The 21031-nt window shown below is 38.9% G+C and overlaps 3 protein-coding genes across 6 annotated transcripts; all 3 read left to right on the top strand.

Moving 5' to 3' along the window:
• Positions 1 to 1372: 1372 nt before the first annotated feature.
• On the top strand, positions 1373 to 3683 carry LOC116335701 (E3 ubiquitin-protein ligase NEURL3-like). The gene is made up of 4 exons (XM_031759458.2): positions 1373 to 1499; positions 2252 to 2761; positions 2899 to 3042; positions 3161 to 3683. Exons 1-4 carry the CDS (start codon positions 1442 to 1444, stop codon positions 3322 to 3324), a joined length of 876 nt encoding a protein of 291 aa, XP_031615318.1. The 5' UTR covers positions 1373 to 1441; the 3' UTR covers positions 3325 to 3683.
• Positions 3684 to 5770: 2087 nt separating this feature from the next.
• On the top strand, positions 5771 to 8014 carry LOC116335694 (E3 ubiquitin-protein ligase NEURL3-like). The gene is made up of 4 exons (XM_031759451.2): positions 5771 to 5888; positions 6544 to 7053; positions 7188 to 7346; positions 7469 to 8014. Exons 1-4 carry the CDS (start codon positions 5831 to 5833, stop codon positions 7630 to 7632), a joined length of 891 nt encoding a protein of 296 aa, XP_031615311.2. The 5' UTR covers positions 5771 to 5830; the 3' UTR covers positions 7633 to 8014.
• A 2664-nt stretch (positions 8015 to 10678) lies between these two features.
• Positions 10679 to 20945, top strand: LOC116335700 (E3 ubiquitin-protein ligase NEURL3-like). 4 transcript variants are annotated; one of them, XM_039621156.1, is made up of 5 exons: positions 10679 to 10771; positions 11398 to 11508; positions 19080 to 19589; positions 19723 to 19881; positions 20022 to 20945. In XM_039621156.1, exons 2-5 carry the CDS (start codon positions 11451 to 11453, stop codon positions 20195 to 20197), a joined length of 903 nt encoding a protein of 300 aa, XP_039477090.1. In that variant the 5' UTR covers positions 10679 to 10771; positions 11398 to 11450; the 3' UTR covers positions 20198 to 20945. The 4 variants fall into 4 exon arrangements, with proteins under 4 accessions (XP_039477090.1, XP_039477092.1, XP_039477089.1 ...); XM_039621158.1 differs by lacking the exon at positions 10679 to 10771 and adding an exon at positions 13709 to 13893 and having other exon boundaries at positions 11121 to 11508; XM_039621155.1 differs by lacking the exon at positions 10679 to 10771 and having other exon boundaries at positions 11121 to 11508.
• Positions 20946 to 21031: the final 86 nt, after the last annotated feature.

Genomic DNA, 21031 nt, shown 5'->3' with positions numbered 1-21031 from the left:
CATTAACAAACTATTCAGGAGGACAGGCAACTGTGTCATTGAACTATATGGCATTAAAAAAACGCCATCAGATTATTATAATCATGCAAATGAATTGTTGTAACTTATATTAAAGTTATTCTGTGGACTTGTTTCTGGGAAACAGCAGCAGCACAGTGGCTGCTTTGAAAAGAGTTAATGACTCAGGCAGACCTTGGTTTCTGTGTTGCAACGACTTTAGCACAATTTCCTCACCCATTATCATGTAGGTTAAACATGTCCTGTGGGAGGACTATTTCCGGCCTCATATCTGGACTTTACTTTTGCGTTTTTCTTGGAATTTCTTTAACTATTTGATTACAGTTTAATAATAAACCTTTATGTAAACATACAGATATCAGGTTATGACTTTTATTATTTGTATTGTTTTGTCTTTTAAATAAAGTACTCAAATGCTTTAAGTGCATGGCATATGAAAAGTATTACATTCTTAACCTAAAAGGAGCAAAATACAGCTTGAATGACATAATTAGCGTACACAGCTCTTCTCATTTTACAATCAGTTTTACAGGTTGGAACACATCGCTGCTTTTACGTACAGTCTATCAGTGACGAAATGTTGGGATTTTCTTGGGAAAAGCGTTGCTCAAAGGACGAGAGCTGGTAAATTTCCGAACGTCATATTCTCACAGCTGCTACATGCTATAATTTCGTCCTGTCACGGGATCTGAGCAGCCAATGAGGGCTGAGGAAATCACAGCGCCTGTAGAGGGCGACAGATCGGATTTAGAGATTAATCACAACCAGCCAGAGATGTGTAATGAACCGTCACGTGCTCTCATTACGCAGGCATGTCTGGATTCCCTTTAAGTTCACACACTCATTCTGGAAAATTATATGTTGGATATGGTAAAAAATTTCCATGATGCAAATCTTAAAACAAGATCATTTAATTGATCTTTAATGTGCGATCTTTAGTTCAGCATGTTAAATGAAGAAATGATACTGAAAAATCTTTTTGAGACAGTGATACAGGGCCAAACACATTCGTATTCGCCATGAACATTGTCTTTTGTCCTAAGCCACAAAGTAATTACAGATAATGATAATGAAACTAGTTGCATGTGAGCAGAATTCACACAAATCATAATGTGTCTGTGTGCTTCTTTTGTTTGAACTTTTACTCCAAAGGTCAGTGACTAATAAAGAAATCACGAGACAAACAGTAATGCATGAAAAAAATAAATAAATCCTGGTCTTTTTTTTTGTGGAAATTTTAGGTGAATTTCCGAAGTATGGCTCCTCCCTCATTCCAGTCCTTCCCACTTCCTTAACTTGTCATGCTGGAGTTGTTTCTGTTTTCAAATTACATGTGCTCCAGTCTTAAAGGCAGCCGACACTCCCACTTCATGACATTCATGACCAACACACAGACGCGAGCGCATCTTCTATCCAGACGCATATGAGAAGTATTACTTATCTCTTCAAGATGGTGAAGCAGATCAACAACAAGAACTCCGGTAAGTCCTTATAGAGAATTTGATGCATAAAAAGCAAGAAGAAAAGTTGTAATTGATTTTACTAAATGAAATAGCAATACAAATTCAATTTCACATGTCAGTAGCATTTTTTCTTCTTGTGTGTAAATATTATATATTATATATAATTATAGTCTAAATTTTCTAAACTGATGTTTTCTAAACTGTTCATTAAGAAATATTTTATGGCTGTGGCATCACTGGAGATAAGAGAGGGAGAACAGAAAGTTTCTATTTTACAGGAAATGGGCTGCTTGTTACTGATGAAGCGCATACACACTAAATGTGTGAGTCACACCTGCAAGATAAATCTTTGAAACTGCCTAGTAAACAAAGCTGACAGCAACTCACCTTTGACAGATAGATGAGACAACTTGGAGAGTTCACTTTAAGCTTAAGGTTACGAAGCGTAGATGAAACTTCATGTACTTCTTAAAAGTGAATACTCTTGAACTACTATTTTAGTTACATTAACATGATTTATAGTATAATTACTAATACATAGATCAAATGTCAACAAATAATTTTTAATAAGAATGTTTTTGTTAAAGTAAATGATCACATTCTCACAGTTTGGCTCTGACTGATGATAGATTATAGAACCTGTTATTTAACTATTAAATGCAAGTATATTGTTACAATAATCAGTTATTTTCCTGTACTAAACCATGTTTTGCCTGTGGTATGAAGCACTGTAAAATAATTTGTTGTGTTTGTATTTTTATTCTTTGTAGTTCTTCAGTCAGAGGTGTCACACAGATGCAGTCTGCTTTGTCTCGGTCCTCTGGCCTTCCACCATCAGGCTGTGGGAGAAAAGATCCGCCTGAGTCATGGCGGTCGACTCGCAGAGAAGACTGAGGCCACGTTCAAGAATGGGCTGGTGTTCAGCAGCCGTCCAGTGAAGGTCCAGGAGAGGATTCGTCTGAGAGTGCAGAGGGATTCATTCATCTGGGACGGGGCTCTGCGTGTGGGCTTTACCACTGTGCCACCCTCAGCCAGATCTCTACCTCTGCCCTGCATGGCCATTCCCAACCTCACTGACAAGCCTGGACACTGGGCTGTTCCACTGAATGAGTCTGTTTGTGAAGCAGGTTCAGAGCTGGAGTTTTGGGTTTCTGATGGTGGCAGCATATACGTAGCTGTCAACAACAGGCAGTGCAAGGAGCTAACGGGAGTGGACCTCAGCCAGCCTCTGTGGGCCATGATAGACATCTACGGGCAGACGAGCTCCATTTTGCTCCTGGGTAAGTTCACTAGAACCACAGTTATATTTGCCTTACAGCAGCTTTTCTTGGTGTCTGAAGGCACAGCATTTCACATGCTCTGATAGTGATGAATGTTGTCTGAATGCCTATTAAAACATTTTTTCTCTTTGCTCCAGGCTCAGAGAAACGTAAGCTGTTTTACACTAGGAGATCATGTCCTCCACCTGAATCCCTCAGTTCACTTGCTGGTTCAGTTCCTGATGTTTCAGACTTCACTGGTGATGACTGCATCTCCTGTCTTGACACAGAAATCCCAGCCGGTAAAAAGAGTCCCTTTAAACATTGCTGATTTCAGTTGCACATTTCTGACCCCAGAGTGTGGTCTCATTTCCTGGTGTCACATTTTTCTAATTCGGGATCTCTCTCTTCTGGTCACAGATACAACCTGTGTGGTGTGCAAGGTGAAAGAGGCCAGAATCACACTGCCGTGTGGCCACCGGTGTTTATGTAAGCACTGCAACTCCAGAGTCTGTCAAGAGTTTGGCACCTGCCCGCTGTGTCGACACAAGATCAGAGCTCCATCAGCAGAGGAGCTGGTCTGAGCTCTGAGACAGAAACCAGGAATCACCAAAGAGAAGTTACAGAGTGACTGTAACAGTGAAAATACCGCACTAAATGCAAAATATGCTGCTATTTATATATTATTTATAATGATAACTTTGTCCGTATAGTATACTTTTCTACCTCGATGCAAATCTTAAAGCAGTGTTGTATTTTTGTATGTCTGAAAATTGTAATGTGTTGATGGTAAAAAACATAAACTCTATTATGTTTTAAGTGTAAAAAACCCCAATATTTTTTCAATGAAACGAGTTTTGGAAAAGAAGCATCTGTCTACACCTCATGTCTCTACAGTCAGGAATGAGCAGAAGTGAAAATAAATGTTGGTTTTCAGATAAGAGCAGACTGTGTGGCTGATTATAGAAAAACCTCACTCTCAAATCACTGATCAGGTCATGTTGTGGTCACCAAACATAACCATAGCAATCTTAATTTAACACAAACACATTTTTTTTACCCTTTAATCATAAACACGTGTTTATATAATTCTTAAATGTGAAAGTAAATTAACCTAGTTCCATCATTACTTGATTTTTACATATTTCAATATTTATAAAACGTTTCATCAAACTAAAAATAAATAATCAGAGTGAATTATTACATAAAAGTGGTCAAAATAAACTGAAACAGCAAAGATTTGTTTGCACTTCGTCCTTAAAGGCCAAAATTAACACAATCAGACATGTTTGTGCTGCCTTTGAGTTTGTGTTCAGTACTTAAAGTTGGTGTTTATGAGTAAAAACTAACAATATTAAATTAATCTGTGAATAGAAAACTTAATCACAGCAAGACCTTTGGTGTGAGCAGAAATGGGCAGTAACGCATTAAAAGTAACGCACTTTCAAGTAATGAGTAAAGCAAGGGATTATTATTGATAAAAAAGTAATTAGATTACTGTTACTTTCCTGTATATTACTGCGTTACTGCGTTACTAAACCGTGATTTTGTTTGCGGGAGTGTCTCGTGACAATGACGTACGAGCGTGTGACGTCCGTGGCAGCAACAGACGTGTGTAGATCAGCAATGGAGTGTGGGAGAGAGTACGGCCATGCATCATTTAAAGCGCGGACGTACTGACATTACTTTGAGTTTGATTCCGTAAAAAGTGACAAAAACATTAGCGTCCGCTGTACACACTGCGTGGGAACGGGATTGTGAAATTCACAGAGAATCCCTGGATCCTCCCACTGACATGACCGCTGCGGCACCAGGCAAACCTCCGCCTGCTCCACTCCTGCTAAACAGGTGAAAATAGACTTAATACCGGCAGGACTTAGTGCCACTGAATCTTTGATTTGATTTACTTTTTGCTGTGTTTTACTTGCATCTATTTGAAAGAGTGAATATAAACACAAAAAATAATTTTGTTTTATATGCTGGAATATGCAGAAAGTAGGTTTAAATGTTAAACAAATTTCTTCAAGGCAAAACTGTTGCATATATAATTTTTGCTTAATGCAATGTATATAAAGTTAAAATATTAAAACTAATAAAACACTTCTTACAAAGAGACTTTTTCACTTGATTCAGTTTTATATGATGGATTATGCAGAATAAATAGAATTGGGATAAAATGTCTATTGCTTTATTAGATATTCAGGTTGGGTATCATGTTTTTAAAAAGTAACTAAGTAATAAAGTAACTAATTACTTTTGAAGTAACCAGTAAAGTAACAGGATTACTTTCTTGGAGAAGTAGTCACTAATTACTATTTTCAAGTAACTTGACAACACTGGTCTCTAGGTTTCCTGATGTTTTCAGTTAGCTGATGTTGGTGCTCCAACACACCCAACTGTGAACGTAAGTTAGTTTAGATGACCATAAATGATGCTATGTCCACTGTAAGAAAGAGCTCAAAAAAGCCCCAAATTCAGGACTCCAAACTCTTGGAAAAATTCCAAATTCAAAAACTTTAAATCCAGACGATGGTCGTTTCAATCATTTTGTGGATTCAAGCCATTCAGTAGGAGCAAAGGATGCCTGAAATCCAAAAGACAGGCAAAAGATCTACAACGTGTAAAATAGAGGAAAAGAAATTAAACTAGAGAAGGAAAGCATGAATGTGAAAACAAACAACTTCAAACTTGAATTCAAAAGGGAAAAAAAAGCAAATTAGAACGACAGCAGCAATATGTCACTATTGAAAGAACAGCACAGGAAACAGGAGAAGCCACAGAGGTGGTACAGGTGATTAAATAATTAAAATAATTTTCTCAAACCAAGGTGGAGAAACTGACGAAACTAACAAGGGTGCAAAGAACATCGGAGTAAAGAATAAAAGAGGAAATGACTAATAATCAAATCACCAAATTATGTTATTGTTCATTTCAGGTAATTTTCCAAACTTTGGTGCCTCCCTCTGTCCCTCCCCATTCCCTTTGCTTGTGATGCTGGGCGTGTGTTCATACCTCACTTACTTCGTGATTCAAAGGTAGTCAACACTCATGACTTGATGACTCTCAACCTCATCATCCATCAGAACTGGCATGACGAGATTTATTTGCAACTTCAAGATGGCAAGAGACAGTAAGAACAAGAACTCTGGTAAGTCTTTACAGAGAATCTTATATCTCAGTTTGATAAAGGAATCATTATGAAGCTGATATTTGGTTTCAAAAATCAACTTACAGCAACTTATTCTTTTACAGAAACTTAATACAGAAACAAGACAATGGAAAAGTAAACACTGAAAAACAGCAAAGTGCTGTAAAGCAAGTGATTAGCAAATGAGTTCAAAGACAGAGTGCTAATAATGAGCTGCACACTGAAGTTTCTAGTAAAAAGAAACTAGAAGCTTTGTTTCTTTGGAAATTAAAATCTTTCCACTGATGATAAAACACAGAAAACAAATCAACACAGGCCATCTAGTGGACTGAGACGGCAGCACAGACTTCACCAAACAAACGCTGCAAACTCCAGCACTGAATTTCTCAGCTTGGATGAAGATCAGATCAAACAAGCTTGTTTGTGAAACCACAGCAGATTTCTGTTTACATGTTTATCTATTTCTAGACTGTTAAGAGGAAACTTTGGCTTTAAATGTATTATTAAATATGAATCAATAACTTTGATATGTAGATTATTTTAATTAAGTAAATGTAACATGTCACCTACCTGAAAAATGTGCAGTTAAATTTTTTTTAAATAAATCTTGAGACACAGATGTGGTTTCACATGTTTCCGTTTTCTATCTTTGTAGTTCTTCAGTCAGAGGTGTCACACAGATGCAGCCCACGCTGTCTCGGCCCTCTGACCTTCCACCGTCAGGCTGTGGGAGAAAAGGTTCGCTTGAGTCATGGAGGTCAACTTGCAGAGAAGACTGAGAACACCTTCAAGAATGGGCTGGTGTTCAGCAACCGTCCAGTGAAGGTCCAGGAGAAGATTCGTCTGAGAGTGAAGAGGGATTCGACCAACTGGGAGGGAGCTCTGCGTGTGGGCTTTACCACTGTGCCACCCTCAGCCAGATCTCTACCTCTGCCCTGCTTGGCCATCCCCAACCTCACTGACAAGCCTGGACACTGGGCTGTGCCTGTAAATGAATTGTACTGCCAAGCAGGTTCAGAGCTGGAGTTTTGGGTTTCTGATGGTGGCAACATATACGTAGATGTCAGCAACAGGCAGTATAAGTGGCTGACAGGAGTGGACCTCAGCCAGCCTCTGTGGGCCATGATAGACGTCTACGGGCAGACGAGCTCCATTTTACTCCTAGGCAAGTTCAACCACAGTTATATTTGCCCTACAGCAGGTTTTTCCTGCTCTGTGAAGGCAGAGCATTTCACATGATCTGACAGCGATAAGTGTTGTCTGAATGACTTTTAAAATATTATTTTCTCTGTGCTGCAGGCTCAGAGAAAAAAGATCTATTTTGTACTAAAAGATCCTGTCCTGCACCTGAACCCCTCACCTCACCTGATGCTTACAGTCACTTTGGTTCAGTTCCTGATATTTCGGACTTCCGTTGTGATGACTGCATCTCCCGTCTTGACATGAAAATGCCTGAAGGTGAAAACAGTCCCTTCAAACGTCGCTGTCTGATTTCAGTTGCACATTTCTGACCCCAGAGTGTGGTCTCATTTCCTGATGTCACATTTTTCTAATTCGGGATCTCTCTCTTCTGGTCACAGATATAACCTGTGTGGTGTGCATGGTGCAAGAGGCCAGAATCACACTGCCGTGTGGCCACCGGTGTTTATGTAAAGACTGCAACTCCAGAGTTTTTCAGGAGTTTGGCACCTGCCCGCTGTGTCGTCACAAGATCAGAGCTCCATCAGCAGAGGAGCTGGTCTGAGCTCCGAGACAGAAGCCAGGAATCACCAAAGAGAAGTTACAGAGTGACTGTAACAGTGAAAATACCGCACTAAATGCAAAATATGCTGTTATTTATATATTATTTATAATGATAACTTTGTCCGTACAGTATACTTTTCTACCTCGATGCAAATCTTAAAGCAGTGTTGTATTTTTGTATGTCTGAAAATTGTAATGTGTTGATGGTAAAAAAACATAAACTCTATTATGTTTTAAGGTTACATGCTGTAAAAAAAAAAACCCCTCAAAAACAATATTTTTTCAGTGAAGCCTGTTTACGAAAAGAAGGATCTGTCTACACCTCATGTCTCTACAGTCAGGAATGAGTGGGAGTGAAAATAAATGTTGGTTTTCAGATAAGAGCAGACTGTGTGGCTGATTGTAAGAATAGAAATGTGCTACAACGTGTTCATTTCCAAACATACATTTGTGTTTGCAAGAATAATGATGCAAATACGCATAAAAAAAATTACACTCTCAAATCACTGATCAGGTCATGTTGTGGTCACCAAACATTACCCTTTACCCTTTAACGTTTTTACCCTTTAATCCACAAACATAGGTTTATATAATTGTTTAAAGGTGAAAGTTAATATAAATGAATTTAGAGAATTTAGATTTGGATTAAAGTAATCAGAAATGTCGGTATGCCCACTTGGAAAAAGGATTCAGGACTCCAAACACTTGGAAAATTCAAAAACTTTAAATCCAGGGGATGGTCCGTTCAGTCATTTTGTGGATTCAAACCATTCGGGAGGAGCAGATGAAGCCTGAAAACCAAAAAACAGGCAAAAAATCTAAAACATGGAGAGAGTGTAAAAAAAAAAAGAGGAAAGAAATGAAACTAGAGAAGGAAAGCATGAACGTGAGGGAAAAAACAAACATGCTCAAACTTCAAATCAAAAGAAAAAACATGCAAATTAGAACGACAGCAGCAATATGTCACTATGGAAAGAACAACATGGCAAATGGGGGAAACCACAGAGGCGGTACAGGTGAGAGAATAGCAAAACATGAGAACTTAGTGCAACAAGCAACTCCCCTTGAAAGGCAAGGGCTGTAGTCGTAGGGGCGTGGTTAAACCCCCCCTAAAAAAGTGTGTTGTACAGCTCACTCCATACCCTTTCGTGCAATATATTGTTCTTGGTATAGTTTGTTTTAAAAAAAGAAAGAAAGAGACGACTGCTGAAACTCTGATTAAGTGACACAAAAACAAGACATTGCAAACATAAGCATTACAAAGCAGCAAAGTGCCGTAAAGCAATTAGAGTTCAAAGAAAGAGTGCTAATAATGAGCTGCACACTGAGGCGTTAAATGATGGCGATAAGAAAAAGAAACTACAAACTTTATGTTTCTGTGAAAATGAAAATCTTGTCACTGATGACCAATGTTCCCTCTAATTTTTCATGTGTCTGAGCGAACACACAAACTCCCTGAGCGATCCCTTGGACCACTGTGAGCGACATCAGACGTGTGCACTGTGGTCACACCAGCATCGAATCCATCCAAGTTACATGGTTTATTAAAATAATCAAATTACAGCATTTACATTTATGTTAGACTACTTTTAATTAACCGCTTTAGCCCACTTACAATGAAAATTTTTAAAAAATCTTGTTCATGACCTGTGTAGTATGTTAACACTATTGGAAGTAAAAATAACTTTAACTCCAATTTTGAAAACACAACTTTCTTTCTTTCTTTCTTTCTTTTTTTTCATAAAGCTCTGACTTGTATAATGAGTCTGTGGTCTGGGAGAGAGTCTGTAACTCTCTGTCTGCCAAATACAGTATATAATGACCAATGTTGGGCAATTAATTATATAGTTACTTCTTCAAAAAAGTAACTCAGTTTGGCAAACAACAAAGTTTTTTGCAGCTATTTTTTAAAATGCAGCCAAGGCGTTTTTAAATAAACATTTCAAACTATTTACAGAACAATCAGCTGTTCTGCATCAAATCTGATGCCACACACATTATTTGTGCCACTCCAAAAAATCATTTCTGTCCACTATGAGATAAAGGAGAACAACAGCCTGATACCTGCAGGCCTGACAACAGGAGATGTGTCACTCCTGTAACACCTGTAACATTCAGCAGTCGCCTCATTGTTCTGACACACCAACAAAACTATTGACTACACTACACACTAACTACACACTAACTACACAAGATTTGCGCTAAACGTCTCAAATCTCTCACATATCAAAACACCGCCGTCACCCCTAAAACTTCCCCCCGTTTCTTAACAACTAGATGCCACGTTGCCATATCATTTTTTGATTGGTCGACACGGTACTTTTTTCGACCAATAGGAAAGGGTGGGGTTTTTTGGTTTTGTTTTTGCTCACAGGCGGAGAGTGCTTTCGAGCGTTTTCTTTATAAAACGCCGTTTTTACCGTTTCTTCCCGCAGTAAATATAAACAACGACAGTATTCAGGAAGAAAACCAAACATTGCAGATATTTTTATCATAACTCTGGTTTTACGTGGCCTATCAACACAATTTAAAAACTGGTATAAAGTCCACACTTTTTCCGTCAATTGTTCCGTCTGTCCTGCTCACATCTCCAATGGTTGTACACGTTGTCATTAATGTGGCTTCACTGCACATCAGCCACGCCGCTTTGCTAGCTAAAACTCCGGTGACGGCACATAAGGACGCTGTCATAGCCTGTCAACGACGTTGATTGGCTGCGTATACGAATGTGAATCGCATCATTGGCTGGACTATGGGATAAGGTGGCATCGTTCTAATCCCATACAGGAGCAGCCAGTCACTTACTGACTAACACTGCAAAACAGAATTGTTAACGTATTTATTTTAATTTCAATTCAGGTTAGATTTTTTTTGTGCACAACGCAGATTTTCTGTGCGCAGAGACCGTGCCAGCAGTGCGCAATTGCGCACGTGCGCAGCTTAGAGGGAACATTGCTGATGACAAAACACAGACAAGGTACCTGCGTGTGGGTGTGTCACACCTGCAAAACAAATCAACACAGGCAATCTAGTGGAGTACGACTGCAACTCAGACTACCAAACAAACGCTGCAGTTTCCCGCACTGACTTGAATTTCTCATCTTGGATGAAGTCCAGATCTTCACATTGTTCTCTAAAGTGTAAGCACAAGAGTTTGCTAGTTTCGTTATGACTTATTTACATGTTTAACTATTTCTACACTGCTAACAGATAACTCTGGATATATTTTGCACAATTTACATTTATTAAATAAATACGAAGAAATGATTTTGAATACGTAGTGTGTTTTATCCAGCTAAAGCCATATGAAGTATATCACCAACTCAAAAACAAATTTGTATTATTATTATAAACCATTAAATGTAACTATAAAAAATAGAAAAAATGTTTCAATTTGAGTGTTTTAGTGTTTTTCTATTGAGTTTGCTATTGTGATCAGTGATTGCAAGATCAGACTCATGTGACATTTTAAACTAGAAGAGCCATAGAGATGTTACATGTACACATTAAATGGCAATCAGCTGGTTAAAAACATAACAAACTCCTGGAGGGAAATGCACAAAGAGAAGATACTAAACTAACAAGTTTGGAAAGGAAACTGGGAATCCACAATAAAAGAGGAAATGACTGATAACCAGTTCTGTTATTGAACATTCTGTTATTGAACACTTCAGGTACTTTTCCAAGCTTTGGTGCGTCCCTCTGCCCCTCCCCTTTGTCTGGGTGTGTTTCTGTTTTCAAACCTCACATAGTCCATGATTTAAAGGCAGTCAACACTCCTGACTTGAGGACTCAACCTCATCATGCATCAGGACTTGTATGACAAGTTTTTTCTACATCTCCAAGATGGCAAGAGAAAGTAAAAACAAGAATTCTGGTAAGTCTTTACAGAGAACTATATTTCTCAGTTTGATAAATGAATCATTATCAAGCTGATATTTAGTTGCATAAATTAACACATAACAGCTGTTTAGGTACTTATTGTAATACACAGTAAGAGGGTGCCGAATGCTGCAGCTCGTCTTTTAACTGGCCCTCAAAAGATTTTGCAAATTTGCCCAAATCTAGCAAACGCTCCATTGCAGCACTAGTCTGTCATTTAAGAATTAGTATCACTGTTAAGACAACACAATACAAAGCAAAGTGTCAAATAATGACAGGACGTCTGGTGGACTAAGTTTACAAGTCAGACAACTCATACCAAACAAATGCAACTTTCTGCAACGACTTTAGCTTTTCAGCTTGGAAGACATCCAGATTTTCGCATGCTTTGCAAAAACAAAAGTGCAAGAGTTTGCTCGTTTTATTCTGACTTATTTATATATCTGCTTTTGTACTGTTAAAATGAACATGAAAGTTTGGCTGCATTTTGCACAATTTAACTTTGATATGAAGTATTAAAAACAGCTTGACATATGTAGCTTCTTTAATCCAATTGATATGGCAATTCATCTATTAACAAAACTTGCATTCTTCTTCTTCTTCTTTGTCAAGAGTTTATTTTCAATAAGACATTCTTCAGGCTGAATAAAGACACTCAAACAGTTAGAATGTAATAACATTAACGTGCACGGGTGAGCACTCTGACGAGACTCACGCACGGGTGAGGACTCTGGCGAGACCCACACCCTGAGTGCAGGCACAGTTCTTTATTTATAGGTTACATCGCGTATGCAAATACGTCACATTTCCTCTTTTACAAATTCCTTTAAACCAACAGTTGTATATGTGCGTGTGTGTCTGCTTCTTTCTAAAAGACGTGGCGCTGACTTAATCTTTTGTGGTTAGGGAGTCGCGCATCTGTTTTCCTGTTGTGGTTTAGGTGCCTCATCCGTTTTCTATTGTAGTCTGGGTGACCCGCATCTGTTTCCTGCTTAAACTATATGTATTGCAGAGTTCACTGTCGGGTTGCATGACAATGGAGCAATATATCGAATCTTGTGACATGGGAAAGTACAGCAAATTCTGTGAAATATATAAACACTTTACAATATGCTTGAATATTAAAAGATAATAAAACAAAGAATAAAACACATAAAAACATAGAATCTCATAACATTCCCTCCTGTTGTTAATATATTTCACTCGTACTTCATAGGCTTCAGTAGACAATCACTTGTTTGCACATTTTCAATTGCTACGTCATGTTAAGTACAAGAAATTCTTACACACAGTCTTCTTCTTCCTCAGTTGCTATCGGGCTATAAGCTTGTGCCAGGAAGATTCCGGTTGCAGTGTCTTATTTGGATAAACAAAAGATACACCCTGCTTTTCTGGGACTCTAAGTCTCCATAGGCAGACCATGGTCATGTTATGGGCTAGTTCGGGCGGTGTGACCGGAAGTGTTATTAAGTTCTTTATTGGTTCTTTTGGAGCACATGCACGCAGACTTGTATTCATTACTGTTTCTAGAGTTTGTAGTAGGTTTACAAGGAATGCCCTTTCAGTTTTGTTATGGGGTACATAATTATGCATTAATAGACAATCAAGCGGATGTACCTGTGTCATATTAGCTCCGCTATTACCTATAGTTGCTGACCAGGCTCCCCACCCCACCCCGTTTCCGTCTGTTAATGAACCATTTGGGATAGGGTAGCCGACTATCTTTAATTTTGGGCGAGCTTCTGCACACACCACACAATTTATTCTATTGGCATCAGTAGCTGATGCATTAAGTTGATCATACCATGAGTTACCTTTTGGGGTTGTAGGTGTGATTTCGTGGGCGTTTTCACGACTTACTGTCTGTTTTGTGACCGTTCATTACATGGGTCTGAGTCATTTGTTGTGGGCGAGTAACCTTTTGGACAATATGGATTACAGGGGTCATTTGTGCAGGCAAAATTCATGCTTACTATGGCTACTGCAAGAAACATCGAAATTACAAAAGGAAGCATAATGTTATGATTGTCATTAATTGGCATTCCTCTGACCAGCATCGTCGTCGAGTCCTGTTGGAGACTGGGTCCTCTTCATCTGAAATGTCTGAATGTTCATTTTGCACATCTGTGTCGGGCATTGTTTATAAGTGTCTGCAGTAGTTACTTGAGTGATGGGTTGCTCTTCTGGTTTTGCAGGTCGGACTGATCTCCTGTTACTCTACCGGGCAGGTGGGGCAAGGTCGGTGCTCGAGCTACAATGGGGTTTCTTCAGGTCGACCAAGTTCACCAGATCACCTAGTGTGTTGACTGAAAGCGAGAAGTCAAGAGGGCGGGTATACCCAATCTGCCCTCTCCTCCACTTACAGATCACTAGATGACAGGTGAACTGGCGTCTGGGCTTGTGTCCCCTTGTACTTTTTTGGTGTGGCTCTGGTGGATCCACGAAGGTCTTTCAGCGATCTTGCACGCTGTTGGCGTCGTTAGCAGGACCTGAAAAGGGCCCTCCCACCTCGGTGAGCTCCAGTTTTTCCTCTGGAGAACCTTGATCAGGATCCAGTCGCCTGGTTTCAACCTGGAAGAGACTGGAGAAGAATCACTCGGCAGTTGGTTGTTCAAAACTATGTCTTTATTCTCTAGCAGTTTTGTCATCCACTCTGCTAGGGTTGTTTCTCTAACTGACTTGTCTATTGGTTCACTGGTGATGGGCAGAGGAAAAGGTCTACCGTGTACGATTTCAAATGGTGTCAGTTTCTGCGAACATTGGGTTAATCTCATCCACATTTTTACTAGGCCTATACACTCTGGCCACGGTCTTCCTGTTTCTTCCATGCATTTTCTTAGTCTTTGCTTTATTGTGCCATTTGTCCTTTCTACTAGGCCGGCACTTTGAGGATGATAAGCACAGTGATATTTGATGCTGAATCCTAGTGCTTCAGAGACTTTGCTGATTACCTCATTGACAAAGTGTGTCCCATTATCTGATCTTATCAGAGTGGGGATGCTATATGTTGGAATAAAATGGTTACATAAGCATTTTTCTGAAGTTTCGAAATTTAGAGTGTGTTCGAAATTTAGAGTGTGTTTTGGAGATTATATCTCCTATCCCTCCTGTTGACGCATGGAGAGTAACTCCATGTGTCACTAAGGCTGCTGTTTTGTGTAGAGATTTTGGAAGTATTGGTTTTCCTTCACAAATCATCAAGTCATCTTTTAGTTTCGCTCCGCATTTCAGCCATTTCTTTTGCTCAGCTGTGGGAGCTGCTTTTTGTTCATCCTTTGTCAGTAAAATTGTTTCCCTTTGTAATTTCATAGTCATTCTTCTGATGTGCTGCACACTTGCAAATTGCTAAATGTCGCATCACATGAGGAGTTTCCTCCCATGTAAACAGATGTGTGCCATGATAAAACCTTCTCCACACACTAGAAACAAAAAACTAATTTCAACCGTTGTTACATCTTATTCACTTATTTTATAATACAGTTACTTTTCAAATCTAATATCAATCAACTAATTTGCATATCAGCTTATAATGCGCTAAATTGACAGGTCAACAGAAATGCACGTTCAAAAGATTATCACAAAAGAGAATTTCCTCCATACAGTAAATTACTTGTGTTGCATCAATCAAGCAGAAAGCATCTCACAATTTATTGTATTACCAACTAAATTTATTGTCTGATCACTGCTTGGTCATACCAGACTCTCTCTGTGTCTTTATTTTTCCTTCTTTGTTTTCACAAACGTTTCACCTATTGTCCTGCAAGCTGGAGAGTTAAATGTCAGTAGTGGGTAAATTCAGCAGTTGATAACAAAACTATTAAGTTTTTCCTGCTTTAACACCAATGTGAGATATAGAGGCGCACATATAGTGTGTGCTCTAGTGTAAGCTGCTCTTCATTGCATGTATGTGTGTTAGCACGCTTGCATGCAGGGCCTCTGGGACTGTCTCACCCAAAAGGGCATTTTCTTAACAGTTGCCTTTCACTCGCGTGTGTTAAGAAAGGCAAATGTGCTTGTAGCAGTTGTGAGATTATTATGCTGTCATATATTACATTATACCTGTAATCAAAATGAGTGAATCATAATACTGCTGGAGGCCACATCATACTTCTTGTGTAATCAGTATGTAGTTTTAGTTTGCATCATACTTCTTAGTTAAAAGAATTTGAAAATCATTAGATTTATTAGATAGGTTTGTATTATCCTATACTGCTGATTTACTGTGAGTGAGTTACACTGTTTCATGACATTTCATACTGCCGAGTTATGAAGAGAATATTGTATTCAGAGAGTAGGGGCCTCTCTTTTCTTTTTTGTGATAGTAAAGAGCCACGGAGCGTCACCCCACCCTTGGTGGAGGCAGAAAAACAGGGAGCCAAGGTCATAACTCAGGCTCACAAAGAGTCAGAAAGAATGTGAATACTTAGTTTTGTGGCTGTGGCGCATTCTGTATAGCTTCTTTTCTTTGTTTAGTAGCTTTCTGCCTTTACCTGAGGGTGTGCCCTAAGCATGTGACTTCAGGTCTCCATAATTGGAGTTTATTTAAAGATAAATAAGATGATTTCATATATTGCTCGCAGATCATGCACTAGACGGTATGTTGCAGTATTAGCCTGCTTCAACACTTAAACAAAACATCACTCTTTGTTTTATTATTATTATTATGATTATTATTATTATTATTATTATCCTGTCTCAAGACAGAAAATGAAATTGTAGTTGTTCTTGGCTGAGAAACACAAAACCTCTCTTTTTTTCCTTTTTTTTTTCAAAACAAGAAACTAAGTTTTAATCTCTCAGCCTTGTCACATAAAACAAAACAGATAACCCTGCTGCCAGAAACAGAGCAGAAGTGTGAGGAAAAAACTGAGCTCACAGACAGCTGCATGTGTGACCTTTAATATGCAGCTTCTGCACTAAAAAACAAATAAAAATAAAAAAAAATGTGTAACTTGCTCATCAGCTTGGTAGTGTCCACATATTTAATTCATTTTATTCAGCTTCTCAAACCTGTAGCTTTAGCTGTTGTATACAGGGTTTGGCTTATTAGTTGTTAGTATAGGTTTGCTCTTCATCTCAACAAAGTCTCATCTAAGATGACAGGTTTACAAGCAGGTCAAGTGTCTCTATGCACCTGATTAGTGTAGTTATTTCCTTATTTTCTTCATCTCCTATATCATTGTACTGAGTTTGAGCAAACCTTAAGCTTGAATCAGACTACTTTTAACAATCTTCCACCTCGCATCATAACTGACTGAAGTGCCTCTTCCTATTAATAGTATGTCATTATTAATGTTATCATTGTATTGTTTTTCCTTTTTATAACAGCAATAGTATATCACAATACACTACTTTACTACTAATATACAATAGTATATTAGTTTATATTTTATTATGTATCCATCACGGGTCTGTGTGAACCTGCAGCTTCACACCTTCCCAAGCTGGAGACATTTCCTTAACTGAACAATGACACAGCCTTAATATGCCTTATGCATCCCTCTTTTTATTTGATATATTTTGTGTGAATTATCTGGTTTCACGCATTCTATTCATTCAGCTTGGTTGTCTTCCCAATTTTGTTTCATTGCTTTAATTTAAGTTAACCTTAATTTAACCTTTTGTTTATTCCACTTCATTCCTCTTTCCATGCTTTAAAATATTACAACTCTTGTGTATGCTTTGATTTCTTTTTAGCTTCCTTTTCAGTATTTATTTCTGCTTGGAGGGTTTCTTATAATTTAGTTAATGCATTTTCCTCCCACGTGGGACATTTAGGTTTTCTTTGGATTTCTCCATCTATATGCACTAATTTGTCCGGCGCCTGGACATTTCTTTTTTTCTAGCCACTGCTCGTCAGCAGTGAGTTTTGTTGTTTTATTTCCCATTTTGATTTTGTGTTATTAATACTACAAACAGAACTGTGTGACCTTCTCTGGTATTAGAGTTAGGGGAGGTTATTAAGGCAGCCTTCTACCCTTGTCCTAATGTCAAGGGCGGCCTTAATTTTATGCGATGAAGCGCAACCTTTTCCCTTCCTCACCAGTATTTCAGTCGACACAGGAAAACAATAGAAGTGGTGTAGGGTCCTACTGTCCCTCTTCAAATGACACTCACTTCCTCTTTTTAAATACAAACAATTCACATACGCGGCAGTGTAATCCTATTTTAATTGACACTTTCCTTTTCCCATTTACTCCCGGAGTAAATTTTGTCGACTACCAGCTTTTTTTTTATTGCGAAACGAGTCACCTCTGGACTGCCAGTTTCGTCTTACAAGCGAGTCTTTTAGACTACCAGCTTTTTTTTTTTGCTGCGAAACGAGTCACCTCTGGACTGCCAGTTTCGTCTTACAAGCGAGTCTCTTTTTCAACTGCCAGTCCCTACAGGACGAGTTTTTTCCCTTGGAAAAGTGTCAATCTAAAAGACGATTATTTGCGATGTGTCTTTGAGTGTTAATATTCACCTGGTTATGATGATACAAGTGCCGGTCAGAGATTCCTCCTCGTTCCCCAGGATCGTGGACCTCTTACTAAGAACGCTGGCCAACCCCGAATTCACATAGTTGGTCTTTTCTCTTTCATAGGAAAGAGGCTGTCGACAGACTTCAGCGCGGGCTCTCCACGATGTCAGGAAACGACGAGGTCACTCTGTTGGAGCATAATTCGATGTCCAAAATCCGGCTCGAAGGACCAATTAAATGTCAAGAGTTTATTTTCAATAAGACATTCTTCAGGCTGAATAAAGACACTCAAACAGTTAGAATGTAATAACATTAACGTGCGGGTGAGCACTCTGACGAGACTCACGCACGCGGGTGAGGACTCTGGCGAGACCCACACCCTGAGTGCAGGCACAGTTCTTTATTTATAGGTTACATCGCGTATGCAAATACGTCACATTTCCTCTTTTACAAATTCCTTTAAACCAACAGTTGTATATGTGCGTGTGTGTCTGCTTCTTTCTAAAAGACGTGGCGCTGACTTAATCTTTTGTGGTTAGGGAGTCGCGCATCTGTTTTCCTGTTGTGGTTTAGGTGCCTCATCCGTTTTCTATTGTAGTCTGGGTGACCCGCATCTGTTTCCTGCTTAAACTATATGTATTGCAGAGTTCACTGTCGGGTTGCATGACAATGGAGCAATATATCGAATCTTGTGACATGGGAAAGTACAGCAAATTCTGTGAAATATATAAACACTTTACAATATGCTTGAATATTAAAAGATAATAAAACAAAGAATAAAACACATAAAAACATAGAATCTCATAACATTCTTCTTCTTCTTCTTCTTCTTCTTCTTCTTCTTCTTCTTCTTCTTCTTCTTCGAATGAGAATTATAGGAATTTGCGAAATGACCAATTGACCTTTAAATTGAAAAAAATGTTTGTTGAACTTTTTAAAATTTTAAACCTCATTTCAGTTAAAAAACAAAGCTGTTAGGTTCCTACACATCACAAATGTAAGGGTCACTTGTTGTTATTGTGATTGTTGTTATGAAGTAATTCTTGGGAAATAAACAAGGTTTCACATCAACATTCATAACTGTGTGTTTTTATAATTTGTAGTTCTTCAGTCAGAGGTGTCACACAGATGCAGTCTGCTTTGTCTCGGTCGTCTGAACTTCCACCGTCATGCTATGGGAGAAAAGGTTCGCTTGAGTCATGGAGGTCGACTCGCTGAGAAGACTGAGAACACCTTCAAGAATGGGCTGGTGTTCAGCAGCCGTCCAGTGAAGGTCCAGGAGAGGATTCGTCTGAGAGTGGAGAGGGATTCGACCAACTGGGAGGGAGCTCTGCGTGTGGGCTTTACCACTGTGCCACCCTCAGCCAGATCTCTGCCCCTGCCCTGCTTGGCCATCCCCAACCTCACTGACAAGCCTGGACACTGGGCTGTGCCTGTGCATGAATCGTACTGCCGAGCAGGTTCAGAGCTGGAGTTTTGGGTTTCTCATGGTGGCAGCATATACGTAGCTGTCAACAACAGGCAGCGCAAGCGGCTGACAGGAGTGGATCTCAGCCAGCCTCTGTGGGCCATGATAGACATTTATGGGAAGACGCGCTCCATTTCGCTCCTGGGTAAATTCACTAGAACCACAGTTATATTTGCCTTACAGCAGGTTTTTCCTGTTCTGTGAAGGCAGAGCAATTCATATGCTCTGACACTGATAAACATTGAATAACTTGAAATATGCTTTTGTCTGTGCTGCAGGCTCCAAAAAAACAAAGCTCCTTTGCACTAGAAGATCCTGTCCTGCACCTGAACCGCTCACCTCACCTGATGCTTACAGTCACTTTGGTTCAGTTCCTGATGTTTCAGACTTCAGACGTGATGACTGCATGTCCTGTCTTGACATGGAAATCCCAGCAGGTAAAAACAGTCCCTCCAAACATTACCGTTTGATTTCCGTCGCACATTTCTGACCACAGAGTGTGATCAGTGAAATAGTGTGGTCTGACATATGTTTAATGTTGCATTTGTAATTGGAGTCTCTCTTTATCTGGTCACAGATAAAGCCTGTGTGGTGTGCATGGTGAAGGAGGCCAGAATCACACTGCCTTGTGGCCACCGGTGTTTATGTAAACACTGCGACTCCAGAGTCTGTCAAGAGTTTGGCACCTGCCCGCTGTGTCGACACAAGATCAGAGCTCCATCAGTGAAGGAGAGGTGGTTTATAGAGGTCTAAGCTCTGACACACCAGCCAAGAATCACCAAATATAAACTACTGACACACAGCGAACAGCACTTATTATGAAGCTTCATCATGTTTGGTTTTTCTGTTTTGTCAAACATGTAAAAGTTCCAGCATGATGAAATGTCCTTAAATTCATGTAAAGATGTTAGTCTGGAATTTTTTTATGTAAATATTGCAATTACGTCAGTATATGACGAGACAAAATATTGCACTAAGTGCAAAATATGTATGTATGTAAATATGTAAAATGGTATTATAATAAAAATTTTCTGTACAGTATATTTTATACTTTGGTATAAATCTGAAAGCAATGTTTGATTTTCATAAACTCATTTTGTCTTAAAATTGTTATAATGTTGGTTCTTAGACAATGGAAAGAAAAAATAAATAACCATTGTTTCAATCATAATATTTTCTTCTCTAATGTGTTTTTAAGGATGTTGCTATAAGAAATGAATCAATAACAGTGCATATTAAATAGAACATGTTGGGGGATAAAGAAATAATTGTCCACACTACACGTGTGAACACTGATTAAACATACCTTAAAGAATAACAAGAGAGTCAAATTGCCGTCATGACTGAACTGAACTGTAAATAAATGGAGGCCATCACATAAGATGAGACCGAGTAGCTTGAAAACAAAAGCTTGCTTGAAACACAAGAGCATTTTCAAACACTTAGTTGTGTCAGCACATCGCAGGGATAATGATGCTAAAGCAAAAAGCTAAACTTTAAATCCAGCGATCAGGTCATGTTGTGGTTAGCAGAGATTACAAACAATCTCGCATTTTGTGTTTGAATAATTAATTGTACAATAAAGCA

Source organism: Oreochromis aureus, linkage group 12 (genome assembly GCF_013358895.1).
Source record: "Oreochromis aureus strain Israel breed Guangdong linkage group 12, ZZ_aureus, whole genome shotgun sequence".
Lineage (NCBI taxonomy): Eukaryota > Metazoa > Chordata > Actinopteri > Cichliformes > Cichlidae > Oreochromis > Oreochromis aureus.
Note: the sequence above shows the minus strand (reverse complement) of the source record. Positions and strands in the feature narration are given on the sequence as shown.